This window comes from Plutella xylostella, chromosome 27 (genome assembly GCF_932276165.1).
Source record: "Plutella xylostella chromosome 27, ilPluXylo3.1, whole genome shotgun sequence".
Lineage (NCBI taxonomy): Eukaryota > Metazoa > Arthropoda > Insecta > Lepidoptera > Plutellidae > Plutella > Plutella xylostella.
The window spans coordinates 8,846,699-8,872,737 of record NC_064007.1 but is presented as its reverse complement, the minus strand read 5'-3'; the positions used below and the strand labels follow the sequence as shown (position 1 = coordinate 8,872,737).

The following is a 26,039-nucleotide window of genomic DNA, read 5'->3' as shown; positions in this document are numbered from 1 at the left end:
CTATTTTGGGAAAAAACTACGGGAAAATGTATTCCACGTTTCCACAGTTAACTAAACGCTGCATGCATGTCAAAGTGATTTTTATCCTAAAAGCTGATGCGAAAGTGAATCAGCACTTTGCATTCCGCGGCACGGTATGAAGCTACTCTCATTTTAAAATACGATAAAATGTAATATCATAGAATAGAATATGACTTTTATGGTCACCAACAATAGCAACATACAAAAAATATTTATGAACTATAAAGAAACAATGAATAATATGAATCCTTATCGCTAAGAGCGATCTCTTACAGACAACCCGGTATAGTTATTTAAGGTTAAGAGAGATGGTTACGATATTCGATAGTGTACACCTTACTCCTCTCATTTTAATCAATATGTCGAAAAAAAAAAACAAAATTCACAAGTTGCGTTGTACGTCTTTTGAATAAAATGGTTTAGACAAGAAACAAGTCGAGACGGAAAGAAATTCGTATTGAAATGTTGACGGCTAGACTGAAAATTGCGAAACACTGTGCGCGATACCAGGCAGTTTTCCTATATAACAAACTTCCAATCGACTTAAAACAAATTGACAATGTCACAAGGTTTGAAAACGGTTTGCGTGCCTTCTTGTTGGAAAAGTGCTTCTACACATTAGATGAATATATCAATATGCATGATTGATTTTGACATTTTAATTGTATTAACTTCATAATTATTATATATTTTTTTTATTTATTATTAATTTACTCTAATTTATAACTACAATTTATTTATTCAATACTATTAAGTGTAAATATGTACTGCATGCAACAATTTATATTTTAATTTTTCTTGATTTAGTTTTTAGTTGTAAGTATTTTTAAGTGACATTCAGATACAATTTATTATTGTGAATTGAATAAATGATTGATTGATTGATTGATAGACTGACCATCCGAATCACCCCTTTACCTTACTTACCCTTTTTCTCTCACTCCGTGCGTATCGTATTCATAAGCTGGAGGCGTGATCGCTCGAGCGGTCGTCTGATGACGGGCAGATAGCGGCGACCTCCACTGTGAGCGGCGGGATAGTGGGTGGAGGAGATGTGGAGGAGATGTTGAATAGCGGTGACCTCCACTGTGAGATGGTGAGTGGGATAGTAGGTGTCGGAGATGTGGAGGACATGTTGAAGTAGGAATGCATAATGCTGGTGAGTGTTAACTCTGATCGGAATTACTGGAATTTAAAATAGTTGTCATAATAAAATTAAATTAAAAATATATTGCATAAAAAAAAGTTCACTGAATCATTAACGGTGTTGTGACTTTTTAAAATACCATTAATATGGCGGTTATATAACTTGGAGGCTATTCTACCGCAGCAATAATTTGATAAAAACTTGGAACTTACAAAAACTTGCTTAACACCCTGGAATAACACATTTGCTACTTATTGTCCCGGAATTTTCACGGGCAAACCATATTAGCAAAGTGAAGATTGTGGGCAACGGCTTGTAATTTAACACTACTTATACTTCACATCTTCCTCCACTCAGTGCTCTGGCTGAGCCGTTGAGGAGATAAATAGAAAAGAAACGAAAATAAAAAAGAACAAGTCAGAAATTGGATCCGCCGATGCGCGATAGTTCAGCCCGAGTGCCGAGATATTGAGACGATTTATTGGGTATTTGAAATAAGAGATTCTTTTCTACTGTTCTCTTTTTTTAAACGTGATTTTCCATTGTTATTGAGGTGATAATGATGCGGCATGAAAGTAATGTTTGAAAACGTTTCTATAGAGTTTCTTGCCACCATTTTTTGAGACTAAAAGAAAATTTCTTCCGGACGAAAAGAGATTTGGTTAAGTGTAAGGGTTTTTATACCTGCCAATAAAAATTAATTAGCTTTCACTTTGTAGTCACTGGCATCTCATAATTCGAAAATCAGACCCTGATTAACGTAACGTAACACACAATACACATTTCCAAGCTGGAAAAAACGACTGTAAGAAATGAGTAACTTTTAACAGTAATAATCATTTATGACTAAACAAAGCCAACACTCTGATGTAGCCACATTTCTAACGCACTAAAATTGCTTAGGTTATTATTAGATACACAATAAACTTGTATGAACATACACACACTCACACACACAAATACACACACACTTGGTCGGAGCGATTAGTGTCCACATCCCCTTACATCCAAGTCTATAGTCCATTATTATGAAAGCTGTAGGGTTGTCAGTCGAGGGCTGAATGCCAATCTTCGTTAACTGAAGTGGCAAGAACAGAAAAATAATCTTAATTTAAAAGGAATGAACAAAGTAATTTCACAATATTATAAGGTAGATTGAAAGCTTGAAAAGGTGCTTCTCGGAATGATCTTAGATATTTACAGTGTATTCTTATAAATAATATTTAGAAAATACTGAATACGTTTCAACTTTTGCTACACAGCAAACAAAGACATAACAGTTCATACTGAATGTTGAGTTCGCTACTTACTCACATGTTCGACAACCCTTAAAACTTACAAACGTACTCACTGCACTTTAGCGAGTTACCAGCACACAGGGCCATTTATTTATAACTTCTATGACATACAGAATAAAGGTTGAATTCCAACAGCGACTGCTGCCCACATGAGCTAGTGTGAAACTTCAGCGTAGTGCACAAACGAGATTACAGACGACGCTTTTTAACCTCCGAGAGATAAGCGGGGTGTTATAGTTATAATTATTATGTCTGTTTGTCTGAATATATTAGGCTTTACGTCTAACGCTTAGCGTATAGGAGAGAAACACTAAAGATGGTCTAATGTTCCTCACCGATGTGATAAAATAGCCAGTTAGGATAGCGTCAGTCGCTGACTGCCCGGGGTGCACTGCAGAATGTATCTAAAGTATGTTCAAGTACATAAATATCTCTAAGTCTTATGTACTGTATCCGTATAAAATATGTATACTACATATAAAAGATTGTAATTTAAAATGAGTCTCTCGTTTTAAAAATCATTCATTTACCTATCACGTTTGTTAATATCGTCACTATATGCTTATTCAACGATAGTAATATTATGCCTGAGATATTTAACCAAACGTTTCCTCATACATATAACTATCGTCTTCAACATCACAGTTTTAGGGACTAAAATAGTTTGAACGTGAGTTTATTGCATACACTAAAGCCAGTGTTTATAAACAAATTCCCCGAATTGCGTTTAAGTTTCACTAGAAGCGAGGACTTTGTGAGAGAGTTTGCTAAAAGACTATAATAATTATATGAAACTTAGCGCCCTTTTACTTAAATTCTTTGTTAATAGTCAAAGGAGCCTAGAACTAGTGCTACACGAATACTAAGTACATGAAAGCAATTAGGTTCTCAATAATAACGACGAAATTATCGACCGCGACCAGGCAAACTTAGTGTGGGACGCCCTCCAAAATAGGTACCTAGTTTGTAATAACACTGCTTACCTACAATTTTTCAGTCGAGGCCCATGACAACTACGTATGGATACTAACTTTTTGTATAGAATTTGTTGTAACTATCCCTACAATATTGACACTCAAAAAAGTATTGAGAATACTGGTTATTCGTTAGTAGTGGAATGTATTGAACGCTCTCAGCCAATCAGCGAGCACTTGTGATGTGTCTGCCGAGGCTACTCCCACTTACTGGGGGGTCACTCTATATGATGAAAAACTAAGTTTCGGAATGCTGCGTGAGCCACGACTTTATCTCGTTGTATTAAACGTGCGATTTCATGACAGCTCCCGTTCGTTCTTTTGTCGTCAGTATAAAGTAACCTTCCTTGTTCTGAGAATTTGTTAAAAAGGAATTTATGCTCTCACGAAATATAATTCCCTGAGGTATATATATAACTGTTATTTATTTTGTGGGAATGATTGACATTAGACCTATAGTTAGTAAATTTATTTATTATGAGGTGGTCCTATCGTGGGAGTGGTAGATAGGAAACACAAACTCAGGGAGTACAAATTCACTGTATTTAGGGTTCTTCAGACACGTAATATGCAAGTAGGTAGTCTTTGCTTACAACTAGGTAATAGTCGCGAAGGCGGCGCAAGCGAGCGTGAAGTAGCCGGGAATACGGTTTGGCGCCGACTGGCTGCGCGGGCTCCGCTGGCCGGTGGCGCGAGCGGGTGTGCGCGGGGGTGAAGAGTGAGCGCGCGGGGCGCGGTATGCGCAGAGAAGCTGGGCGAGAAACGGCGAGGCGGCGTAGGACGCTAACATTTTGGCGCGCGATTTTATTTCGCGGTAAAACTAAAGATAGTGATGTTACATCCTCCCCCTCTAGTCCGAACCAAGCGCCCTCGCGTTCGGAGTAGCATACTGAGCAGCCCTGGTCCTCCCCCTAGACTGATCATCGTCCTCGAGATCCTTGAAGGTTGGACGGTGGGGAGATCTGCACAGGCGTTCATGATGACCCTCCCCCTGAATTAGGACAGGTCTGAGGTCGTGGTAAAGCCAAACCCGTGGGTCGTATTTCCTCACAGGGTTGGTGTGTGGCCGGGCGTCGCTGGCGTGGTTCGGTATGACTCGCCTGAACCACGTAGGAGTCTGCCGGTGATGGGTAATACTAGGTGGATGAATACCTACCTTCATGCGCGGACCAATGTGGTGGCCGGTAGTGGTGCGAAGCCGGACCGAAGTCTCGAACTTGTAATTTCGTTCGGGTGCGTCGCCGAAAGTCCAAACCCCATGTACTAAGTTGAGTACAATGCCGGCGGTGATGATGGCATCCCGCCCCAGCGTCGTGCGGGTGTTTGAGTCCGGGAACACGAGGAATGAAACTTCGAAAGATCTGCCTTCTATACTTACCTGTGTTGCACCGACCAACGTTCGTTTCAGCTGTCTCGATCCGTCGGCCAGGTACACGGTGTGGAAAGTGTCTTCGAATTTCACCCCCCTCTTGCACATGATGTCATATAGCATGTTGCTCGCTATGCTATGCGTTGCACCTGTGTCGAGCACGGCTGCACCGAGCGCACCGCCAACTTTGATGTTGACCAGTGGGCGCGGGTCGTACTTACCTTGTATTTCGGCGGTTAAAAACTCGTGCTCGCCTCCACTGTTTACTGCATGACCCCGAGGACTCAAGGGAGGGTTGCCGGGGGTCGATTCTACAGATTCGCGCTTCTTTGTTCTACAGTAATCGACATGATGACCAAGTCTCCTACAGTATGCACAACGCGGCCGTACTCTGGTAGCGCCGTTCGGGCCAGAGGAGGAGGAGGGCGTTGGTATATTATGTACAGGTAGGTATGTCGGTCTGTCAGTCAATCTATTGTGGCCTATGGAGGGGTTATTTACATTTATGCAAGGCGCCGCACTTGGCGGGTTAAAATAATTATGGGTCGCGGCCGAAGGGTTAACATTATTTTGAGTGATATTCGAGGGGTTAAACTTATTAGTATTGCGCACCTCGCGTCTCGCCTCTTCAACCGCCCTACACTTAACAATAAGCTCATCAACGCTTGAAGCACCTTCACGGGGAATGCGTTTTCTTAGGTGGTAACTTAACAGTCCATAAATTATGTCTAGCTTAGTGTCTTCTAATAGCTCGTACGGAAGCCGTGCCAAAAGGGCGCGCACTCGCGAGATAAACACATCGGACCGCACTTCATTTTGCTCACTAGAGAATATCGCGCGGAACACTTTGTAGGCCGGGAGTGGAGTGCCGTACATGGCGCGCAGGCGCTGCAGGGCCGCGGCCCAGCCGGCGACGGAGGCGCGCACGCCGCGCCACCACACGGCGGCGTCGCCCTCCAGCAGCATGGGCAGCCCGCGCAGCGCGTGCTCGTCCGACACGTTGGCGCACTCCTTGTACACCTGCACCGCGTCGATGAAGGCGTCCAGCTGGTCCGCGCTGCGGCCGGCTCCGTCGAACCTCGCCGTGCACTTGGCGAACGTCCCCGGCGGTGACGTCCGGTAGTCAGACGCGGTCGCGCGCGCGGGGGGGCTCGCGGCGCCGGGCCCGCGCCGGGCGGGCGGCGTGCAGGTCCGGGGGTCGCTCGTCATCCTCTCCAGGAGGACGCGGTTGGTCTCGGCGGCGTTGGCGATGGTATCCAGCAGCACGGAGAGCTGCGCCGCGGTCACGCAGGCGGGCGCGTCGGGCGTGGCGGCGGCCGCGGCGGGGGTAGCGCGCGCCGCGGGGAGGCCACACGCCGCGTGCTCGTAGGGCGCGTCGGGCGTGGCGGGAGGGTCGCGCACGGCGGTGGAGGCGGCGGGGGCGCGCGCCGCGGGCGCAGGTGGCGCGCCGGGGCGGGTCATCACCGTGGTCTCACCAGTGCGGCTGCGGTCGTCATCGTCGTCGAGGTTGCAACGCCTCGCTCGTCCTCTCTTCGGTGCCATATTGTTCTTCGCAAAAAGACACTCGCGCACACTTACTATACGTATCTCCACTAGTTGGGCGCCACTATGAGGTCGTCCTATCGTGGGAGTGGTAGATAGGAAACACAAACTCAGGGAGTACAAATTCACTGTATTTAGGGTTCTTCAGACACGTAGGTAATATGCAAGTAGGTAGTCTTTGCTTACAACTAGGTAATAGTCGCGAAGGCGGCGCAAGCGAGCGTGAAGTAGCCGGGAATACGGTTTGGCGCCGACTGGCTGCGCGGGCTCCGCTGGCCGGTGGCGCGAGCGGGTGTGCGCGGGGGTGAAGAGTGAGCGCGCGGGGCGCGGTATGCGCAGAGAAGCTGCGCGAGAAACGGCGAGGCGGCGTAGGACGCTAACATTTTGGCGCGCGATTTTATTTCGCGGTAAAACTAAAGATAGTGATGTTACATTATTTATTTTACGAATTTTAGGTACTAATTTATAATTGACTAGCTAGTACCTCAAGCCACCCATATTTATATGATGAAGAACCAATGAGTAAGACGTATAAGAGTTCACAAGTGGAGACCATGAACAGGCAACCATATCGAGAGAGACCTTAAACAGGTGGCTGGTAGTGGCTGGATGAGAATTTGAGAAAGGCCAAAAATTTAGTGTTGTAGCGGGTCCTTGGGAGAGGCCTATGTATCTGAGCAGTAGAAGATTACCAGCTCTGCAGATGAGTTACTTAAAATTCAGTAAAACGATGATATGAGACATTTGTAATTTATTTCAGCTATCATATTGTTCCTACCTAAAGATAACGTAATTGTTTGCTCTTATTTGATTTGTAAAATAGATTAACTAATTCTAAGACTGATGTAGGGTTGGGGCAGAGAGGTATTGCTATTTAGCAGTAACGGATATCTATTTGTATGCGCTAGTGATGTGCTGAGCAGATCAGATATCGACTGTAGTTACCTATATTCAAATAGATAGAATACTAAATTGATAAATTTCTTATTACATCTATTACTAATTTTAAAACGGTTCACGCTATCGTATAACTGATAACTAATAGATTTTTTCACATACAGACTAAGTAACAATACCATCTGTACCTATTTCCTGGAAAATAGCAACGTGCTGATTCTGACACTCTTTTCCAGCGCTTCGCTGTTACGATAACTTTTTTTGTTTCTATTATTTATTTATTTAATCTGAGGTTTTACTATAAATCATATATTTTTAAAATGTAGATTGAATTAAAATAGTATAGCAATTAAACTCACAAGTTTCAAGAAGAGGCTCGGCTCCCGCGGCCTTGAACATTCTCGTAAACAAAAACACTCCCTGCAAGAATGTTTCATTACGGCGCCTGCCCCGGTGCCTACAGTCACCCTACAGTGCCTCACCCTCGACCTGTCTCCGGATAAATCACACTTTGCGTCGAGTTCCGGCCTAAGGTTAATCGCGGTAAACTTTTTAAGACGACTTTTCTGAAGAAAAATCATTGAGGCATGTGAAAAACAGAATAATTATATACCTACTTATGTTATAAACATAATGTTATGCTGAGAAATTATTATCTACAGATTGACGCATGACGAAAAATATAAAATTACAAAGTTTTTGGATTATAAATTTTTAACGCAACGTAAAAGAACATTAAATTTATAACCAATAAATAAAAAATGTCTTATGCCTGAATCCTGAATTAATAATTTCTGCATACTTACTCTCTGCGAAAATACACGTGCTATGTGTTTGTTAAAGTATAGGTAATATAGCAAATCAGAAGTTACGAGAATGATATGATATACTTGGACTGCTTCAGCCATCGTGTAATAACTCATGAATGGCTTTATTGAAATTCATGTTTAACAACCACTACGAAACGGAACATGATACATAGCTGCCATTAAATATATCTCAATATTCTGCCAGATTCATGAAATGTAGGTAGGTATATCTTGATTTTTAGACAACTAAATAGGAACCTAAATCTAAAAAAGCTATAGATCGCATCCAGTGGCGTGCTTTGGGAGAGGCCTACGTCCAGCAGTGGACTGCTATAGGCTGATGATGATGATGTCATAGGAACCAAGTAACCTTTGCGCACACGTGCTTCTGAGGGCCATTGGTAAAGATAAACTCGTTTAACTAGTGTTCTTCTATTCACAGCACCGTATTTATGTCAAATCGCGATATAGTAACGTTTATCTACGTCGATTACGAACCCGTGAAGCGGCAGCTGGGTTCGCTGTCTAATTTGTATTGGGTCCATGCTATGATGATATATATTGTGTGTTCTGTATCTAATTGTGCAATCTTCAAACGCGGTGATTCTGTTAATGTCAATTTTGGTATTCGCAATTTTCTATAACTAAGCTTTTAAATCAGCTGCAAAATCCGTTATTTCCCATCACTAGGCGTTTGTTAACGGAGCTCTCTCTACTGGGGTCTAATTGACTCAGATTGATACTGCCCACTGTCGATCACTCGCTGTCCATCTTATATGTACAGACAACAAAGTAGATAACACACCCCTTGATAAAAATAGAGGTCTTATCATGTTCAGTAAGTAATATTAGCTCTATCTACTATTTTATGTTCAAACGTAGACACTTCAACAACTTGTATACTATGAATTGAAAATCTGGAAACATGTTTGGCGTGTCTAGTCTAGATAGTATGTGAAAGGTTGTTGAATTTTGTAATTGATTACTATCAGGCACGCGAGCACCATGTAGGTCTTGAGCTCACTGCGATGCGATGCGATGCACGACAACCTTATTAAATCTAAATCATATAATAAAATTATGTTTAATTATACAGGGTATAAATTATAATGTCCCGTGAATATTGGACGAACGAATATCAATCTAATCAACTTTTGTTTAATATTTTTTGGAAATTCGCAAAAAAAAATACATTACTTAAACATCGTAATTTCTATGGAGAAGCATTTTTTACCATTTCATCATATTATACTCATATGAGTTATAACAGTTATGTACAATCTCTGCATCCGGCTATAATAGCCATGGTAAAATTGGTAAAGTAGCCGGATGCAGAGATTGTACAAAGACGTCGTAGTAACTAGTTAGTGTAGAAATGATTACCTTGGTAGCCATATTAATTGAATCGCCTTAGGCTCGTGACGGTGAGGTAGTCTGCCCTATAATCGACATGGGCAGGTTTATAATTACTGTGTTCGTATTACAATGACCCATTCTATTGCACCTACACCTTGATGGATAGTGTACCTAGCAGGCAGTTATGGCCTGTTACCTGATTTACTAATTATTTCGCCACGGTGACCAACCCTTATCAAAACTGTAACCCCCAAACGATTATGAATCACACCAGTTTCAATTCCTTGTAAACATGTGTTCAACGTCATTTGTAAACTTTTTTTTTAATAATAAAAAGCTCTATGAATTCGGGGTTAATTTTATTGTTTGTCACCGACACGCTAAAGTAAGTGAAATAAAAACAAAGTGGACACAATGTATAAATCAAACACAACAACAGATCTAGATACGCCATCTAACTAATGTCAGGTGTCCAGGCATTATCTCTGCTACATTTTAGCTTAGACAATAGCTAGGTGACCTAGATTACGACAGACGGACTGGATGACAAAGGTATTACGTGGCATTATGTAGTAGCAGCGATTAGGCTTACACCAACAGTGTCGAGTGACCAGCCGGCCGTGTGTAATTGCTATTGTTATAGTAATAATTGATTAATTGCGTTGTGATAATGTGTCAAACAACGTGTCTCATTATTGCCTGCAGTGGTTGGTTTACACTGCGATTCAAGAAAGATGGCCATAAATTACGTGTATCGTGTAATTTGTTAAAAGCAGCTCGTGGGACGAATAGAGTAAAAGTTTGCGCGGAGAGCCACCTTTCAAATAAAATTAAATTCATGCATTTGCTGTTGGGTCATAGGAACAAGCTGATTACTACTTAGGTAGATGATAAATATGTAGAAAAATTACCAGGAAAAATGGCCAACATACGTGAATAAAAGTATATAATGTTATATGCCAGACTGAATCACCAGGTATCAAATTCATTATGGCTCGCTAATTTGTGTCGATTAAAAACTAAAAAGAGTAAAATAACCTCGGTGTAATGCGATTCGCAATTAATTTTATTTCATTCAGTGCATTTACTGTTGTTCTATCTACCTATTATTTTTCACACTATAGTAGAAGGTATAAATTCTACCTTATGCAAGATTTAAAATTCCCCTTTTCTAACTACCATCAGTCATCATGCCTTGTGGCTAGAATACTTGACCTTTTAGGAGTTTATTTTTAGCTATCTAGTCGGTCTAGAGTCTAGACCCAGGAATAAGGTTTCTTCTTCACATTGAGCTGAAGTTTCCACGAGGCAAAAGCTCAAGACCTTTCTTTGTGCTATAAATGGATACAAATATATTAATAACGACATTTTTCAACTAATGAGGTACCTCTATAATATTATATAGGTAGGTGCTTAAATAGAGTGTGTATGTAGATAATGATTAGAAGTTTTATCACTAAAATTAACACATTGTAGAATAAAGAATATATTTTGTGAGCGTTTAATAAATATGCCTTTGAAATTACGAAATAAAAATAGAGTCCCAAAATCAGCCATATTATTAAATTATTATTTGAATTTCACTATTTCTCCCTGTCTCACAAGCTCTATTTTTCTAACTCTAGAAATTAAGCGTAGTCTTCAGCTTTTTATTAGAGAAGTATTATGTTCCTTGGTCTTCAGACATGTTTTGCTACGGGTCACACTGAATTAAGCACTACTCTACGTATAGTTCTAACAGCCCAATAGCCAATAGCAACAGAGTAGAATGAGACTGTCAGTGGGAGCGGCTGAGACAGCTGTCGGCGAGAGTCGGGTCAGAAACACCTATTCCTCACTTCACTAGAGCTGATCGAATCCGTTACTTGTTCTATTATGTAGGGTGGAATTTTTTCAGTGAACACCCTGTTGAAAGGTTGCGTTATTTAAAAAACTTTAATGCAAATTGTAACGTAGTTATAATACGAAACCTTCCTTTCGTTATATTACCCAACATATGAAACTTCACTGTGGGATGAATATTTAAGATAATAATTAATATCACTAAATTTAATAGCTACTCAACTTCTTCTTCTTATCGTGTCGATGACAAACAAAGTCACTAAATAATACATGCCCAGAACTGGGCCACTGATGCTGCACCGCTGGTCATGAGCTCTTCCCGCGTACAGGTGTAAGGGCACGCGGGACATGATGTAAGGTGCACCATGCTACTCAACTACGATGTATGGAGTAGCTGTATATTAAACTTGTTTTGTGTTGACACTTGTTTCTGTTTCAAAGCATTATCGTATGCTAAAATCACATGCCAACGTGAGTATCACTGATGTAATACCACCTATAGAGTGGTTAGTGTGTGCGGTTACTTTGTGTACTCGTTTTGTACGTGTTAATATTCCGTTGAGGCGAAGGGTTGAGGCGGCGTGTGTGAAGTGTAACTGGTGGCGGCCTCTTTGATGTAACAATTGAAGGGTTAAGTTTGGGTCCAGTCCATGTAATATTCTGGTCAAATGTTGTTTGATCGTTTTTGTCCCGCTGTAGTGGGCTACGGCGTAGCCTCGTAGCATAATGGTAAGCTACTACGCTGTAGCTTCGTAGCATATTCCAAATTGCTAAAGCGTAACTTACAGTCAAAAGAATTTTAGGTATGTAAAGAGTTTTAGGTGACTCACACGAGAGCCATCTAAAGTTTAATTATTTAGTTATAATGCATAATTACGTACCTACCTTCGTAAAGTTCATTGAAAACATTAGACCCTCTAAAGAAACACTTATATCAATTCACGAAATACTAGGTCCTCAATCATCTTTACAACCGAGTACTTAGCAGAAGTACAATAACAACATTATGTTTACAAATTAATTAATGAAACCTCCAGGAGCTCCGCCCGTTTCCGAACAGATGCGAACGCCGCTCGGGGTCAGTGACCCGAATACTATTGATACGTTTCGTATTTCCAGCTTCCGTTTATGTACAGTTAACAATAGAAATATGCATTTTATTTATTTATTTCAACCTAATGAGAACCATTGTACCAATAAGAAAAGTGGGTGCAGCAATGCACCTCTGCCTACCCCGCAAGGGAGTACATTAGTACAAGGCGTGAGTGCGTGTTTTTTTTTTTTTGTAACAATAAATAAAGTCACATAATATATTCTCAATATACTAATTCGAAAAAGTGACATTGTTTAAGTGACATTGTTTTTCTATTTTATTTTAATTCATCGTGTAATCATTGTATTTTGAGCCTAATAAATTGATTCGAAAGTAAATATACTAAGAGCTCAGTGGTAGAAGTGTTATTTGTGGAGACGTTTATTTGCACTGACGCTCCACCCTGTTCGTGTATTATTAATCTAAGATCGCAGCAGAAGTTATTATGACGACTGTTAACAAAGTAACAACAACAGTGAAACGCGAACAGTGTGATATCTGATAATGAAGGAGCTAATTCCAATCAGCGTGATGGGGGCAAGTTCTACCGTCGCTTCCGGTACAGGTTGACAAGGAAATGACGCACTTCCGGCAAGTTGCAAGGCTATGGAAAGAATTTTTTTGGCCTTCTGGGGTGCGGCTTGTCAGTTTTTAATAGAATGTGTTAATTGAGTAAGTAAATCGTTCTCAAAAGTGATTGTCAATTTTAATGTGAGAAACTTCCCAGTGCCCCTTTATTCTTAATTTTCAATTATTAAGTTTATCTTGATTATAGGTATACTTGTATAAAATATTATGACAATACAAACTATTTTGTTATTATAAACGGCAATTAAAAACATTATCTACAGTTTATTTGCATGAATAACATAATGCATAGTTGATCATAAAATCGTTTATTTTAAAATTTGTTATGTTTTTACAAACACAATAATTAGGTTATCTAGGTTCCTATTTGCCCCGTCTTCAATCCAGTGTCGATCAACCTGTAGTTCCAATCGCCATTAATAGTTGCGAGTTCCATCGCCATGACTGATCTCTTAATTAAAATATTCACGAAGGAAACTTCATCAGACGAACCGACCAAATGGATAGTTTAATCCTTTTGCCGATTCGTTAAGTGCATGATTGTATACATAATAATAATATTATAATAATGCATGCATTTTAGCATGTTAATTATTTCTGTAGACACATGTGGTTTAAATTCTAATTTAAGAAGAGTTTTTTCCCGTATACTGCCTTTCTGCAACTCAGCGTATGACTATAAAATTTATTGTTTTATGTCCATCCGCCTGCCAAGCGGAGAGATTATGGCGTAAACCCTCCAGTCTTGAGGGAGGTTCATGTCTCTTGCGTTGAACTATTTACCTACAAGCTCTGCGTTTCTTATGCCATTGTCCAGCCAGAATAATAAAATAGCAACAACTAAACGTGGGAAGTTTTTGCTGTATTTCTTCTGAATTAATTATGAAAGTTATGTTTACGGAAGCCAATATTAGTGTCAATTGTGGACCCGGCCCGGGCTGGCGTGATTGTTGGGACATAATCAGGTCACAAACACCACATTGTCCACTCTACATTAGGGTGCTTTTCCACCAGAGATAAGCTATACTACGTTGCATGAATCCAGCGTTTTATTTCTACCAATCATATTTGTCCGCAAATCCTAGCAATGGTCGGAACGGATTTCTTTCATATAATCCTGGCAAAGCATATGTAGCTTGGGGTCGGAAGGCCGTGTGTGAGACGTCTTCGCACTTATTATTATAGCTACATATCACATATCTGTGGAAGTGCACCCTTATTACAGTGATGGTTGTGTTGTTTTACACACTGCACACACCACTACACATCCACACACCACAGGCTAGCTCGTTAACTAACGCAGCTTATTTCATAATAAACTATGATTAATTATCATGATAACGAATAAATATTAAATGACACATTTTCTAGTTTAAAATGAGCTTTGAGTGCCTGTTTTCACTGCAGTTACATTATCTGCCTTGCTTTTAATTAATAAATTGTATATAATTTTATTTTTGGGTATTTTTACAAAATAGTGCAAGTGTAATGAATTTTCCCAAAAGGTTGACTGACAGTAGGTAAATGATTGTAGAAATAAGTTTTAATTGATACTTAGAATTGTGCAATAAATAAAAATAACTTCGTCTGGCGTAATTAGTCCTTAACTATACGGAGCGGATAGAACAATTTTACTAAAACATGTTCGAAGAATAATAACAGGCGACCTTCCTACAATCTTCCGGATGTACTAGTTTCAGGAAAACCCTGTGTCGGTTTCATACTTGAGAACGCCAAGTTAAGCAGAGCTTAAGAATGGAATGCTGCACCGTGATTGGCTGATCTATCATTAAGTAGGACAAAATTTTAAGCTTAGTTACATTTACCCAAGTGAGAAACATAACCTCTGCATCCATCGCAGATAAGCGTCACCTGTTTTCCCCTAAACAATTAATTATAATTTTGTAGACGTTTACTGACGGAGTTCAGGCCATCAGTCACTCTCTACACTGACAAAATTAAACAACGGGAATCCGTTTAATCTATTTTCCGTACTCATCTTATGCTGTTACAAATTTCTCCGTTAGTATAAGTAGTAGTTGTAGTATGGCTTTATTGCATAAAATACATTAGGTAATAGAATAGGCGGCATTACCTCTTAATTTTATTTCTTCCAGGAAACCATAGTTTGAAATAGATTTTGTGTAGATATGGTTACAAGTACATTAAGTTGTACAAATACTATAAATTTAACAGAAAATAATAACGTTTCAAAACTGACAAACAACAAAGCAAAAATCATTGTCTGCAATATAATGTTGATGAAAATAATAAAAATTCACCCAATAGGTACTTACATTTATTTTTCGTGTACCACAATTTTATTGATGATATCCACGTGAGTATTATCGGATATAATATTACCTGTTAAATGAATATTATTATGATCTTTGCTCGCTTTTTAAACCGCATCAATCTAATAAACATTATCCCTCGCAAATATAAGATATCAATTTCATTACGTGTATCGGAAATGATTCATCGATTATGTTTATTGCATCATTCGCACCAGTTATTCACATTTATGTCGAGTTTATAAATAAGGTTAAAAGGAAAATTAAGGATATAAAGTATATTGTGTCATGAGGTCAACAATTTGCGCTTTAGATGAGGTTTTCAGAAATATTCACATAATAGGTAGTTAATCCTGCAATGTGGATAAAGTAATATTTTTCAAATTACTTAAATCCGGTTCTGTGACAACATTGGCAATTGTTATTTTCATACCTATATACAATATAATACATTTTTTAAATGTCTATTTTAATGTGTAGAATGTACATAATTGAATGTAACATAAAATTCAATTCATTTACTTATAGCTACATACAAAATTATTGTAGAACTGCCACTTGGCGTAAAAGAATCACTTCCAGCACAAGATAGGTATCAATTTCAATAGTTTTATTATTTAAGAACACTTCTTTACCTTTAAATAATATCTGAAGGAACATAAAAAAATACAAAATATTTAATTTCATTTTGATAGTACTTACTTAAAATCTGGACATTTAAATGGCACAGCTGCCGCATAATGAAATGAAACTCTTACAATAAAATTATACTTGTTCTGTGTTCGCAACAGTAAAAACAATTTCAGACAAAACACAAAGAAAATAAGACACAGTGAGATAAGTTAATTATTGGCGTAAACTCTCGAAACAAGAAACGTTTCTGATGGTTATTTCGCTCTACATTTATTTTGAAGGCTTTCGCTATGTGAATACCTTTACAGACATTTTAGGCAACAATTTTGGATTTCTGTTAAAGCCTAATGGTTATTTTTAAGTTTGGTAGTTTCAAACTTCTTGTAATAAATTCGGGTAACATAATAGATTGTGGTTTAGATTGCGTCTTCCTGACCCATCGTCAGATCTTTTTACAATCTTTTCTGTAATGTTTATTAACTCTTAAATTTCTATTGGATGTTACGATAAAATATCTATTTTATCATCATCTATCACAAACAAGGGTCTTAATACACTGAGTTTTTTTATTCTTATTTATTACTCATAGGGAAGTAAAAAAAATAACCACTTACCTAATGATAAACGTACCTATACTCCTGAAAGTAACCCTCAAGTATTTCCCCTTTATATACCGAAAAACCGTTAACAAAAATACCTATCGTTCTATTTATTTTTTATTTTATTTATTTATTTATAATAAAATACATTTATTGATTAGCTATATAAAAGTGCCATCAAACCAGATAGGTTTGTCTTGACACTTGAATCGATCTGTATCGTAAGTAAATTACTATCTTATTAACATTGGACATTTATTATAAAATTGTATCACAAACTATGAACAACCGCGCGTTCTAGTGTGGATATTTAAATGTGGCACATCCCGGCTCTGGATGAAAGCCGGCGGAGAGATAAGTAAATGTTGGCGGCACGAACATTACTCATAATTACCGCGAGAACTGTGCCGGCACCGACCGCCGCCACAGCTGTGCTGGGAGATGGGGCAGTACCACCGTTCAACCAGTCGGGTAAGCGCCCGCTTCTCACGCCAGAGATGCGGGTTCGAATCCCGGCGCTGACATGTACCAATAAGTTCTTTTAACTTAAGTACAATGTATACCATCGGTCTTACGACGAAGGAAAACATCGTGAGGAAACCTGCATATCTAGATCTAGCACATCTAGATATGTGAACCCACCAACCCGCAGTGGACCAGCCGAAAATGGTCCAAGCTTAGGAAGGCAGTTTAGACCTTGTGGACATACACAAAGTTTCCGCTCGAGAGAGCCAGGTGCAGGTACTTACACCCCCAGAATAGAATAGATGGGGCAGTAGTGGCGTAGCCATGGTGGCGTCACGGAAAAGATATCATCCTCTATGGAGTTCTTAGCATAAATATTTATTTATTTAGGTATTTATTTATTTAACATAAGGATATGTATATTATTATAATGAATTTAAAAACTTAGTTGGTTAATAAAACCCAGTATCGATCATGTATTTTATTCTCTGTAAATTTTTATAGCCGTACCTACACAGTGAGCCATCTAGTTTCAGCACAGCTGTGTCGTTGCGTAATGACTCGGCTTCGATAATCCGGTGTTACTCCGGCAGTTCCTACGAAAAGGGTTGGACTAAAAGTACAACAAGTCTTGTTTAAGTCTTCCTAATGGAAGTAAGAAGAGAAATGATCCTTGAAGGCATTCCCAACTTCAGTTTTACAGGATTAGACGGCGACTTGCGAAGTTCACGCCATTGTTTTAGTTTATCTGTGAAATACTTTTGCTTATCTGATATTTTATTCGTGTTCAGAATATTTGAATACATATATTGATGAACTGCTATGTGTTTGTGTAATTTGTAAGTGCATTTATTTAACTCTGACAATAATATTTGCCTCTACAAGTCCATACTAGAATACTAATAATAATGTCGCACCACCTTATTCCAACCTTCGCCAATAAACATTCAAATATAGATAGAAGTTATCATTCTTAGAGCTCACTAAAGCGCCACTATACGGCTTTAATTGCCGGGATTCAAACCTGAGACCGTCTCGTCGACCCGATGTCATCATGATAACACTTAAGATGTCCTCAACTTAACCCTTTGCGATATCTTATATTAATTTCTACGTATAATCAGGCTGAATATTGTTTAAGTTTGGAAGGTAGTTCGCGAGTTAAGTGTTACTTTCTCCTACAATGTATTTTCTTGTACCTCTTAGATTACAGAAATACCTACATGAAAACAGATGTCTCAAAGCTAATTGTATAGATTGTAGAAAGGTTCTAGTTCTGTAAAAGAGAAAAAGCTTTGTGCTTTATGGATTAAAAAAGGTTTAATTTAAATGTATTCTTTTCGCTTTAACATCAGTATAACCCACTAAGATGTCTCAATAAATATTATGTCTTCAACTTCATACAAGAAATAAACCCACAACCTCTGTTAGTAAGAGGATACAAAATGTACACATTATAAGTTAGTATTATTACCCTTAACGTGCCGTCCGAAGCACGGAAGCGTCCAGAAAAGCACCACTTGAAATTGGTCACCCATCCAATGGCTGACCGTGTCAGTTGTTGCTTTACCTCAGCGATCAGTTACGATCACTGAGGCCCGCTCGACTACGGACGCTTCTTCCTGCCGTGTTAAGCCTAGTCAGAGGCCTTCGGGCGGCTTGAAAACATCTGACAGTCAGGCTTGCTTGTGTTGGGGTCCACCAACCCGCACTTGGCCAGCGTGGTGGACTAGGCCTAAACCCTTCCTTCATTGGAAGGAGACCCGTGCCCCAGCACGGGACGTAATGGGTCGTGATGTATATGATGATGTATTATTACCCTTGTACCCTTCACCTCTTGTGCCGTCGACAGTCACATAGATGACTCTTGTGCATTTAAAAGCGTTATAGACGCAAAAAGGGCCACTTTTATCCATTGTTCGTTGCACTAATAATAATGCTAGCGCTAGGTGCTACGAGCTACGAGCTACGAGCGCTACGAGCCTGCTACGAAATAGGAATACGCTTGTAGCTGCTACGAAACGACAGTAGGTGGCAGTTTGGTATCAGAAAAAGTTAAATTTATTAGTGTTCTACCTAAAAGGCACTGATTCACAAATTATAATATTCATAATTTACTGATAGATATATTTGACTTTTTATGTGCCAATAATCTATGAACGATGAACGGTAACGGCCACAAAACATCACCGTAATGACAACAGATACCTAACCCGAGAAACTATATGATCCGAAGGATTTGTGGCGACACGATGGCGCCTACACTTAGTTTTAATAAAAAAACAAAACCCACCCACCACATCACAAATGACATCAACAACGTTTTACACATTACAAAGTCCATAAATGATATCAACCAAACCGAGCCGAAACACATTCCGATCTCGCATTTCAACCGTCAATCTGAACTAGTCTCCTCCCGGCGCTGCGCCCCTGGTACTTCCCTCGAGTGTCGTCGACTGGAGGACAGAGGAGGCTGAGGAGGCTGAGGACAGGTGGAGGGCTGTCAATAACCGGCGTGTTATGTAATTATGTTGACAGATTCGCGGCGAGGACACTGAGGGTATAGACAGAGGCGGGAGCGGAAAATTTTATAGTTTTGTGGAACAGGGTCTTACTAAAGTGTCGTGGTAAGCTGAAAGAGGGGTGACTTAGCTCGTCATGCTGAATAACTTCATTGTTTTCACTCAAACCGCTGCATTGCATACTGTTCTAATTAAATCATAAAATCACAAAGGTACAAGCTAGGTACTTACTTATGTAAACCAATTTGAAAATGTATTTTTTTCTATCAAAGTGGCCAAAGTTAAAACTACGGCTTATAAATTGTTTGCTAAATTCTACATTTCGGAATTTCAGTATTGCGTGCTTTAAAATGTGCGATTTCTTCTGAATGATTCCGTCTTACTGATTAATTCTACTAAATAGTTTCCAGTGTGGTCGCTGATCCTGTCACTATATTCTCAGCGTTTTTTGTAAGTGTATGTGTTCACCACAGATGTAGGCTTTTCTAAGTGATATTTGGTTTCAGTTGTTTCACAAATAGGTTTATAATTATACAGTCGGTCCACAATAATTGTAGTGTAGACTAGTTAATATAAATAAAAAGACGTATTTACTATTTACATACCTAATAAAGAGTAAAACAAACAAGTAGGTAAACAAAGTAGCTCCAAATAATCCACGATTAATTTATGTATGACCAATAATATAATATTGCCTCAACTACCTAGTTTTAAGGGTTTGTCCCCATGGTGTAAGGATTACAAACAGATTGATAAGTCATTTGGGAAGCCTTCTTTTTTACACTCCGTAGTAACCTAACAAAACGTCCAGTCCTAAAAATGTTTGAGGAAGGCAAAAAGTACAATAAACCTAAAAACTTGGAGGATAATTCGTTAATAAAGTCTACAATAAAAGCCTACCTGAAAAGCTCACAGCATAAACTAAAACCACAACAAAAGGCAATATGACCAACAACCTTTGTCTGAGCTAAGCTCTAACCCGTTTCAAAACCGCAAACGTTTTAGATCAACTACTGCTGCCTTTCATGCCCTCCTGGTAGCTCAGCCACAGGGCGGTACACTCGCGCACACTGCTGAGCCGATTCTTTACAGATAACGAGCTTTTAATGTGACTGTACATCCGCTAGAAATCTGACTTGACGCTATAAGTCTTTCAACTTGATCCAGGGAAAGGTAAAAAACATATATCTTGAGTAAAGCCCCAGGGTTGTTCATGAATGAGTGAGAGGGGCCGGTAGAAAATATTCCCTTAGTTGAATAATAGTCCTTGAAATCACGTATACATTGTAAGGGAAACGGAAATATGGAGAAATAATGTTTATTTTGTTCTCCATACACTTAGGCTAAGTAGGTAAGTGTGTGTCTATATGCCTACTTAAGGGCTTCCGATAAGGAAGTGTGGGAATAAGCGTGGATGTTGTACAATTTTCCTGCTTTTATGTTTGTCGATGTCGTCCCTTGATTCTTAACTTGGCGTGTTGGGTCATGATGGAGCGATGTAGCCAGGTGCTTCATATTGCTCACTTACTTTTTAACTGGCGAACATTGTTGATTTAGTTAGGTGGTTCGAGGATTTTATTAGGTAATGGTGTTTGTTTTGTTATTATTTTATATTTTTATTTAGGTAATACATTTAAAACGTACATAGGTATAACAACAGTACTGTTGGCCGTACATACATGGGTAATGACGATGGTGAATGTAACAGTATTATACATCTAATAATAACTATCCAAATTGATAGCCCGTAAATTGATATAAAGACTAAGGGCCTGTTCCACAATGTCTGGTTAGTGGCTACCTGTCGGGTAAAATACATACTGTCACTGTCTAAAAAATAATGACAGAGAGTGACAGCATGTATTTTATCCGACAGGTAGCCACTAACCAGACATTGTGGAACAGGCCCTAAATAAACTTGTTCTGCCTCAAGTTACTAGACTTTTTTCGTATTGTTTGAATAATTTATTTTATTTCTTTTGTAGCAGTCGAACAAAAATAAATAACGATAGAAACAATTGAAGAAAATATCGTTTTCAAGTTTCACAAAGCTTCAAGGTACTTTTTTATTTGGGAATACAAAAGCAGAGTACTGAAACAATTTATTTCTAGTAGAAGTGCCTGGACGTTTCATGAGTAACCTCTTGAGACGTGGCGACCTTGATAGGTACTGTCTTTATTTCAGACTATTTAGTCCAAAGTACCTAAGTGTTTGTAACAATGTATATCTTAATACTAAGTTATATTATGACTAATATAGGCTAAAAAGCACAAGCAAAACTATCTATTTAGGGACACACCCTATTTTGAAACTGAATACTGACTACTGATCCTACACAAGATAAAGCTATCAACCCTCTCATAAGCACGCTTAAATTCAGAAACTGTCAGTAAGTAATTGGTTGTTTTTATTGCGACAGAGCTTTTTATCAGAATATCTTATTCGTTATCTTTACACTTACCCTCAAATTCATAGACCGTATTGTAAATTTACAACAATGTTAAAATTGACTTTGAATCACACGAGTTTTGGTTCTTTACGTCAGTCAAAAAGTTGAAATTTGCATAACACAACGTGAATTTTAAAACTATTGTAAAGTGTCAAAAAGCTCTATGAAATTTGGAGTAACTTTCCTATCCTTAAACCTTATTTTACAAACGCAAGATAACATCACAAAAACATGACATTCATCCCGCATTCCGTGCGAGAAATATCTGCCGGGTCGCGGGACTCACGGGCGAAATCGCTTTTGCGTCTGTAAAATTTTCCGTTCCTTTAGAAATGGTTTGCTTCGCTGAAAATATCACCTGTGGTGTCACAGCCAGTGTCAGCGTGCATTCAGCACCGCTTCAGCAATAGACAGGAAAATCTGTATGTGTTGGAGGAACCTTTATGTTACAGTATGGGAGGTAGGTTAGGGTTAGGACAGTGAATGATGAGCTATCGATTTGAATAAGAAAAAACTAGAATATTACTTTATTGCTACAAGATATACCTACAAAATTATGCTCATGATTGTAATAGAGGGTAGTCACTAGTCAAAGGTCACTCACCACCCGGCTTTTCGCTGTACATTTCTACTGAATTCATAGGTCACGAACCATATAAACGTTTAATAATCGACGCTTTAAAATAAAAACAGTGATAAAATTGCAGGATTTTAACTATTGCTTAGCTTATTAATAATTTGGTATACGTTATAATTTTATTATTATACATACTTAAATTATATATTTTGCTCTAGTCGCGCTACCTTTCTGGCTAGAATAGGTAGGTATTTATTGTTACACCGACATCAGACATCACTACTGCAAACTGACACGAGGAGAGGGGCAAGAGAAGGGAGGGGAGAGGAGGGGGAGGGGTAGTGAAGAGTGCTTCAAATTCCGTTCCGTTTTCGGAAGAATCTGTGTTAATAATGCTCAAGTGGGTGAGATACGAATCCTACCTTTTTTCACTGTTATCTGTTACTTGTTACTTCAAAGCGAAGGGATGATAGGTAAGGTGATGCCTTTTTAGTTTCCAACTAAGTACTTGACAATAAACGGGTCAAACTAATCAGGATTATTCACTTAATCCGGCTTCTATGTTACGTTAAGTTGAGGTATGTTCATGAAATGTACCTACTTCAAATTCTAGAAGGTTATGAATGCACAACTGTACATACTTACAAAATTATCTTTTGATTAAAGTTCTACTAGTTTTTATTTTATTTTGACCTAAGGAATCAAAACAGCCAATGTCGCGTAAAATGGTGTTCGCTATCACGGCTTACTGCTGCCGAAACTCCTTTTTTCATTCATCATCAGAGGATAAATAAGTATAAGTATATTCTAGTGTTTATCGCACTACCTGTCACTTTCTCCACAACGCCCAAGTTTAACCGAAGGAAGGTTATGCTGTTAGCATTAAGTTCGCCTATGTACATATTTATTATTGTGCAATAAAGAATTAAATAGTAATAATAATGAATCGTGCCCTTTTTGCAATTAGGTATTATCGAAGTAGTATCGAAGAAGTTGTAGGGATCTCTGACCCTTTTTCGCAAGATTGTCCCAACGCTCAAAGGATGAAGCGATTCCGAACAAATAACCGACCACATAAGCACCACAATCAACTCGTAACATATTTTTTTACGGATATCGGTTCAAAATTAAGCAACAACAACATACAAAAATGCCTTCTTAAAGTCGGTACACAACACAAGGCCTTTCCCTAACATAGTTTTATTAAATTCTTGCTTTATCTGCGTCGACAGTAGCCTGCGGCGGGCGGAGGGTCTAAAGAAATTGAATGTTAAGTGATATGCGAGCGACGACCAGCACGGATATTATATGGGGAACCCTTTTTATTAAGTGCGTCCACTGTGGTTCTGTTATACACTTGGCATGTTATGACGTTTTTGGGTTCTGTAGCTAAATCCTTTTTGTGGCAGCTACGGCTATATACATTTTATTGAAATTCCTAAATCCTGATGATGAAATACATATTATAAGCAAAAATAGATGTTAAAATAAAATTTAAGTTGGGTAAAAACAGAGAACACATTCAATTCTCCATAAATTGATTGATTTAGGTTGGAGCGACGATACGAATACAGTCATATAGGTATACAAGTAAAATCCAAAAGACTCTACTTTGATTGGGGTAATTGTTATAGGTAACATGTATATGTCATGTCATGATCAAGACGCACAGTAGCCACACACAGATAATAACTATGTCGGGATAATACCTACTACTTTTCAGCTATTTACTACAACATTGTATATACATAGATACAAACGTATATAAACCACCAGTGTAGCGGGTCAAACGGGCAACAAATTATTGCTCACGTGAATTGGATATTATTTATTAGCGAATAAATCACGCCTCGTAATAAAATAAGGTAAGGAATGCTCTCCGTAATAACTGGTTTCAGAAACACTTTTCTTCACTCTATTTCTCTTTTATTACTCCGAAGTTTAACGGTTTTTAACCATCGACGATAAAAGAGAAGTGATATTGTTTTATATTTTGCGTAATGTACGATTATGTATCTGTGTATCTAAGCCCAACATGTACCTACACAAAAATAAAAAAGAATAAACCAACACAAATTACAAAACCCGCAATTATATGTAATAATTACAACATGTCTAATGCACAACCGCAAATTCACGAACAAATTTATCGGTACGGGTTTTGCAATTTACGTAAACAAAATAGTTTTAGTTTTCTTCTGTCACCTGCATACATTATCTGTCAAATGTTTCATGATAGTTTCAGCTAGAGGCGCCACTTTGTATGTGAGAAAACTGAAACTTTTATAGTTTTCGACAATCTATGAAACCTGTACTAAACGTACGGTGCACTTTTGGTAACAGTAATCGCCTTCCCTTGCTACTGGTGACATAACTCAGCCGTGGTAAATTACTGAGCCAAACTATGTTTATTATAGATTAATTAATTTGGAAACTAATAACCTGAAGTAAAGTTTCCCGTGCGGAAATATTCTAAGATTGTTAGACTTTGTTTCGAAGTAATTGACTAAAAATAATAATGATGAAATATTATTTAACTCGAAAATAATTATATAGGTAAATTGTTTAACATAAACTAAATAAGGTACGGTATAATTATGTACATATTATAGTAAATAATTCAATAAAGTAAATATACGAACCTATAGGTACTATCTGTGACGTACCCATGTAGTTTCTACTTTTGTAATAATTAGGTAGAAAATAGTGTTTCATCTTTCTTTCAAATTATGTACTTATTTTATTATGAATAGTGAATGTTAGAATACGGATATGTATTTTTGGAATAATATTATTTCATAAAAACAACAAAAACTAAATAAATAATGCTCTACAATTTCTAACTGTCACTTACCGTCAAGTAAAAACAGCAACCGAAAGATGAGATGATAAATCCTCTTCACCTCGATCATTTCTAATCAATTTCACAACAACTCAACAATCTCAACAAACTACACTAAATTCAACTTTTAATCTACACACATATTTCAAACAAACACAAGTTTCAACACAGATTTTTGCTGCAAATGTTGTCTGAACACTTGAAGTACGAGTTTTTAATTTGCTAAGTATAATTATTTTTCAGTTATGACTCGCGTGTTGGCATAGCGGCGCCACGCACGTGCGCTGGGCTCGACGGTTGGCGCGCGACTGGCGCGGCCGCTCCGCGCTCGCATCTCCACATTATATTTGTGAGAGATTATGCTTTTCCTGCCGACTTCTCTCAGTTTTTCACGGTGTGATTTCAGTGAGATACGCTGAAACTATTCATAGAACTGTGCTTTATGAAGATTAGATGAAAGGTACCAAGAAAGTGATACGGCTGTGCCAAGTAGGTATTGGGAAAGTCATACGAATGTTATGGAATCTAAGTCATTTGTTTGATCTCATTTACTGGTTTTATTTAACGTAGGTATGGGTACGCATAGTTAAAGAAAAAAATTATATATTTTTGGTCGGATTGCACATTTATTTAATGTTAATTAAATGTGCTTATTATTGTTGTATGTTCAGCAACGTTTTTAATTTGATAACTTAAGCAAAGTAGTACAAAAACTGTG

At 38.4% G+C, this 26,039-nt stretch overlaps 1 protein-coding gene across 1 annotated transcript in view; it reads right to left on the bottom strand.

Annotated features, from left to right (window-relative positions):
- LOC105382944 overlaps window positions 1–25,618 on the bottom strand; it is a 153,397-nt gene extending 127,779 nt beyond the window's left edge. Inside the window, exon 1 of the mRNA XM_048630806.1 lies at window positions 25,334–25,618. Within this exon, the coding sequence (XP_048486763.1) occupies window positions 25,334–25,391 (58 nt within the window). The 5' untranslated portion in view covers window positions 25,392–25,618. The remainder of the gene's footprint in view (window positions 1–25,333) is intronic.
- Between the last annotated feature and the right edge of the window lie 421 nt (window positions 25,619–26,039).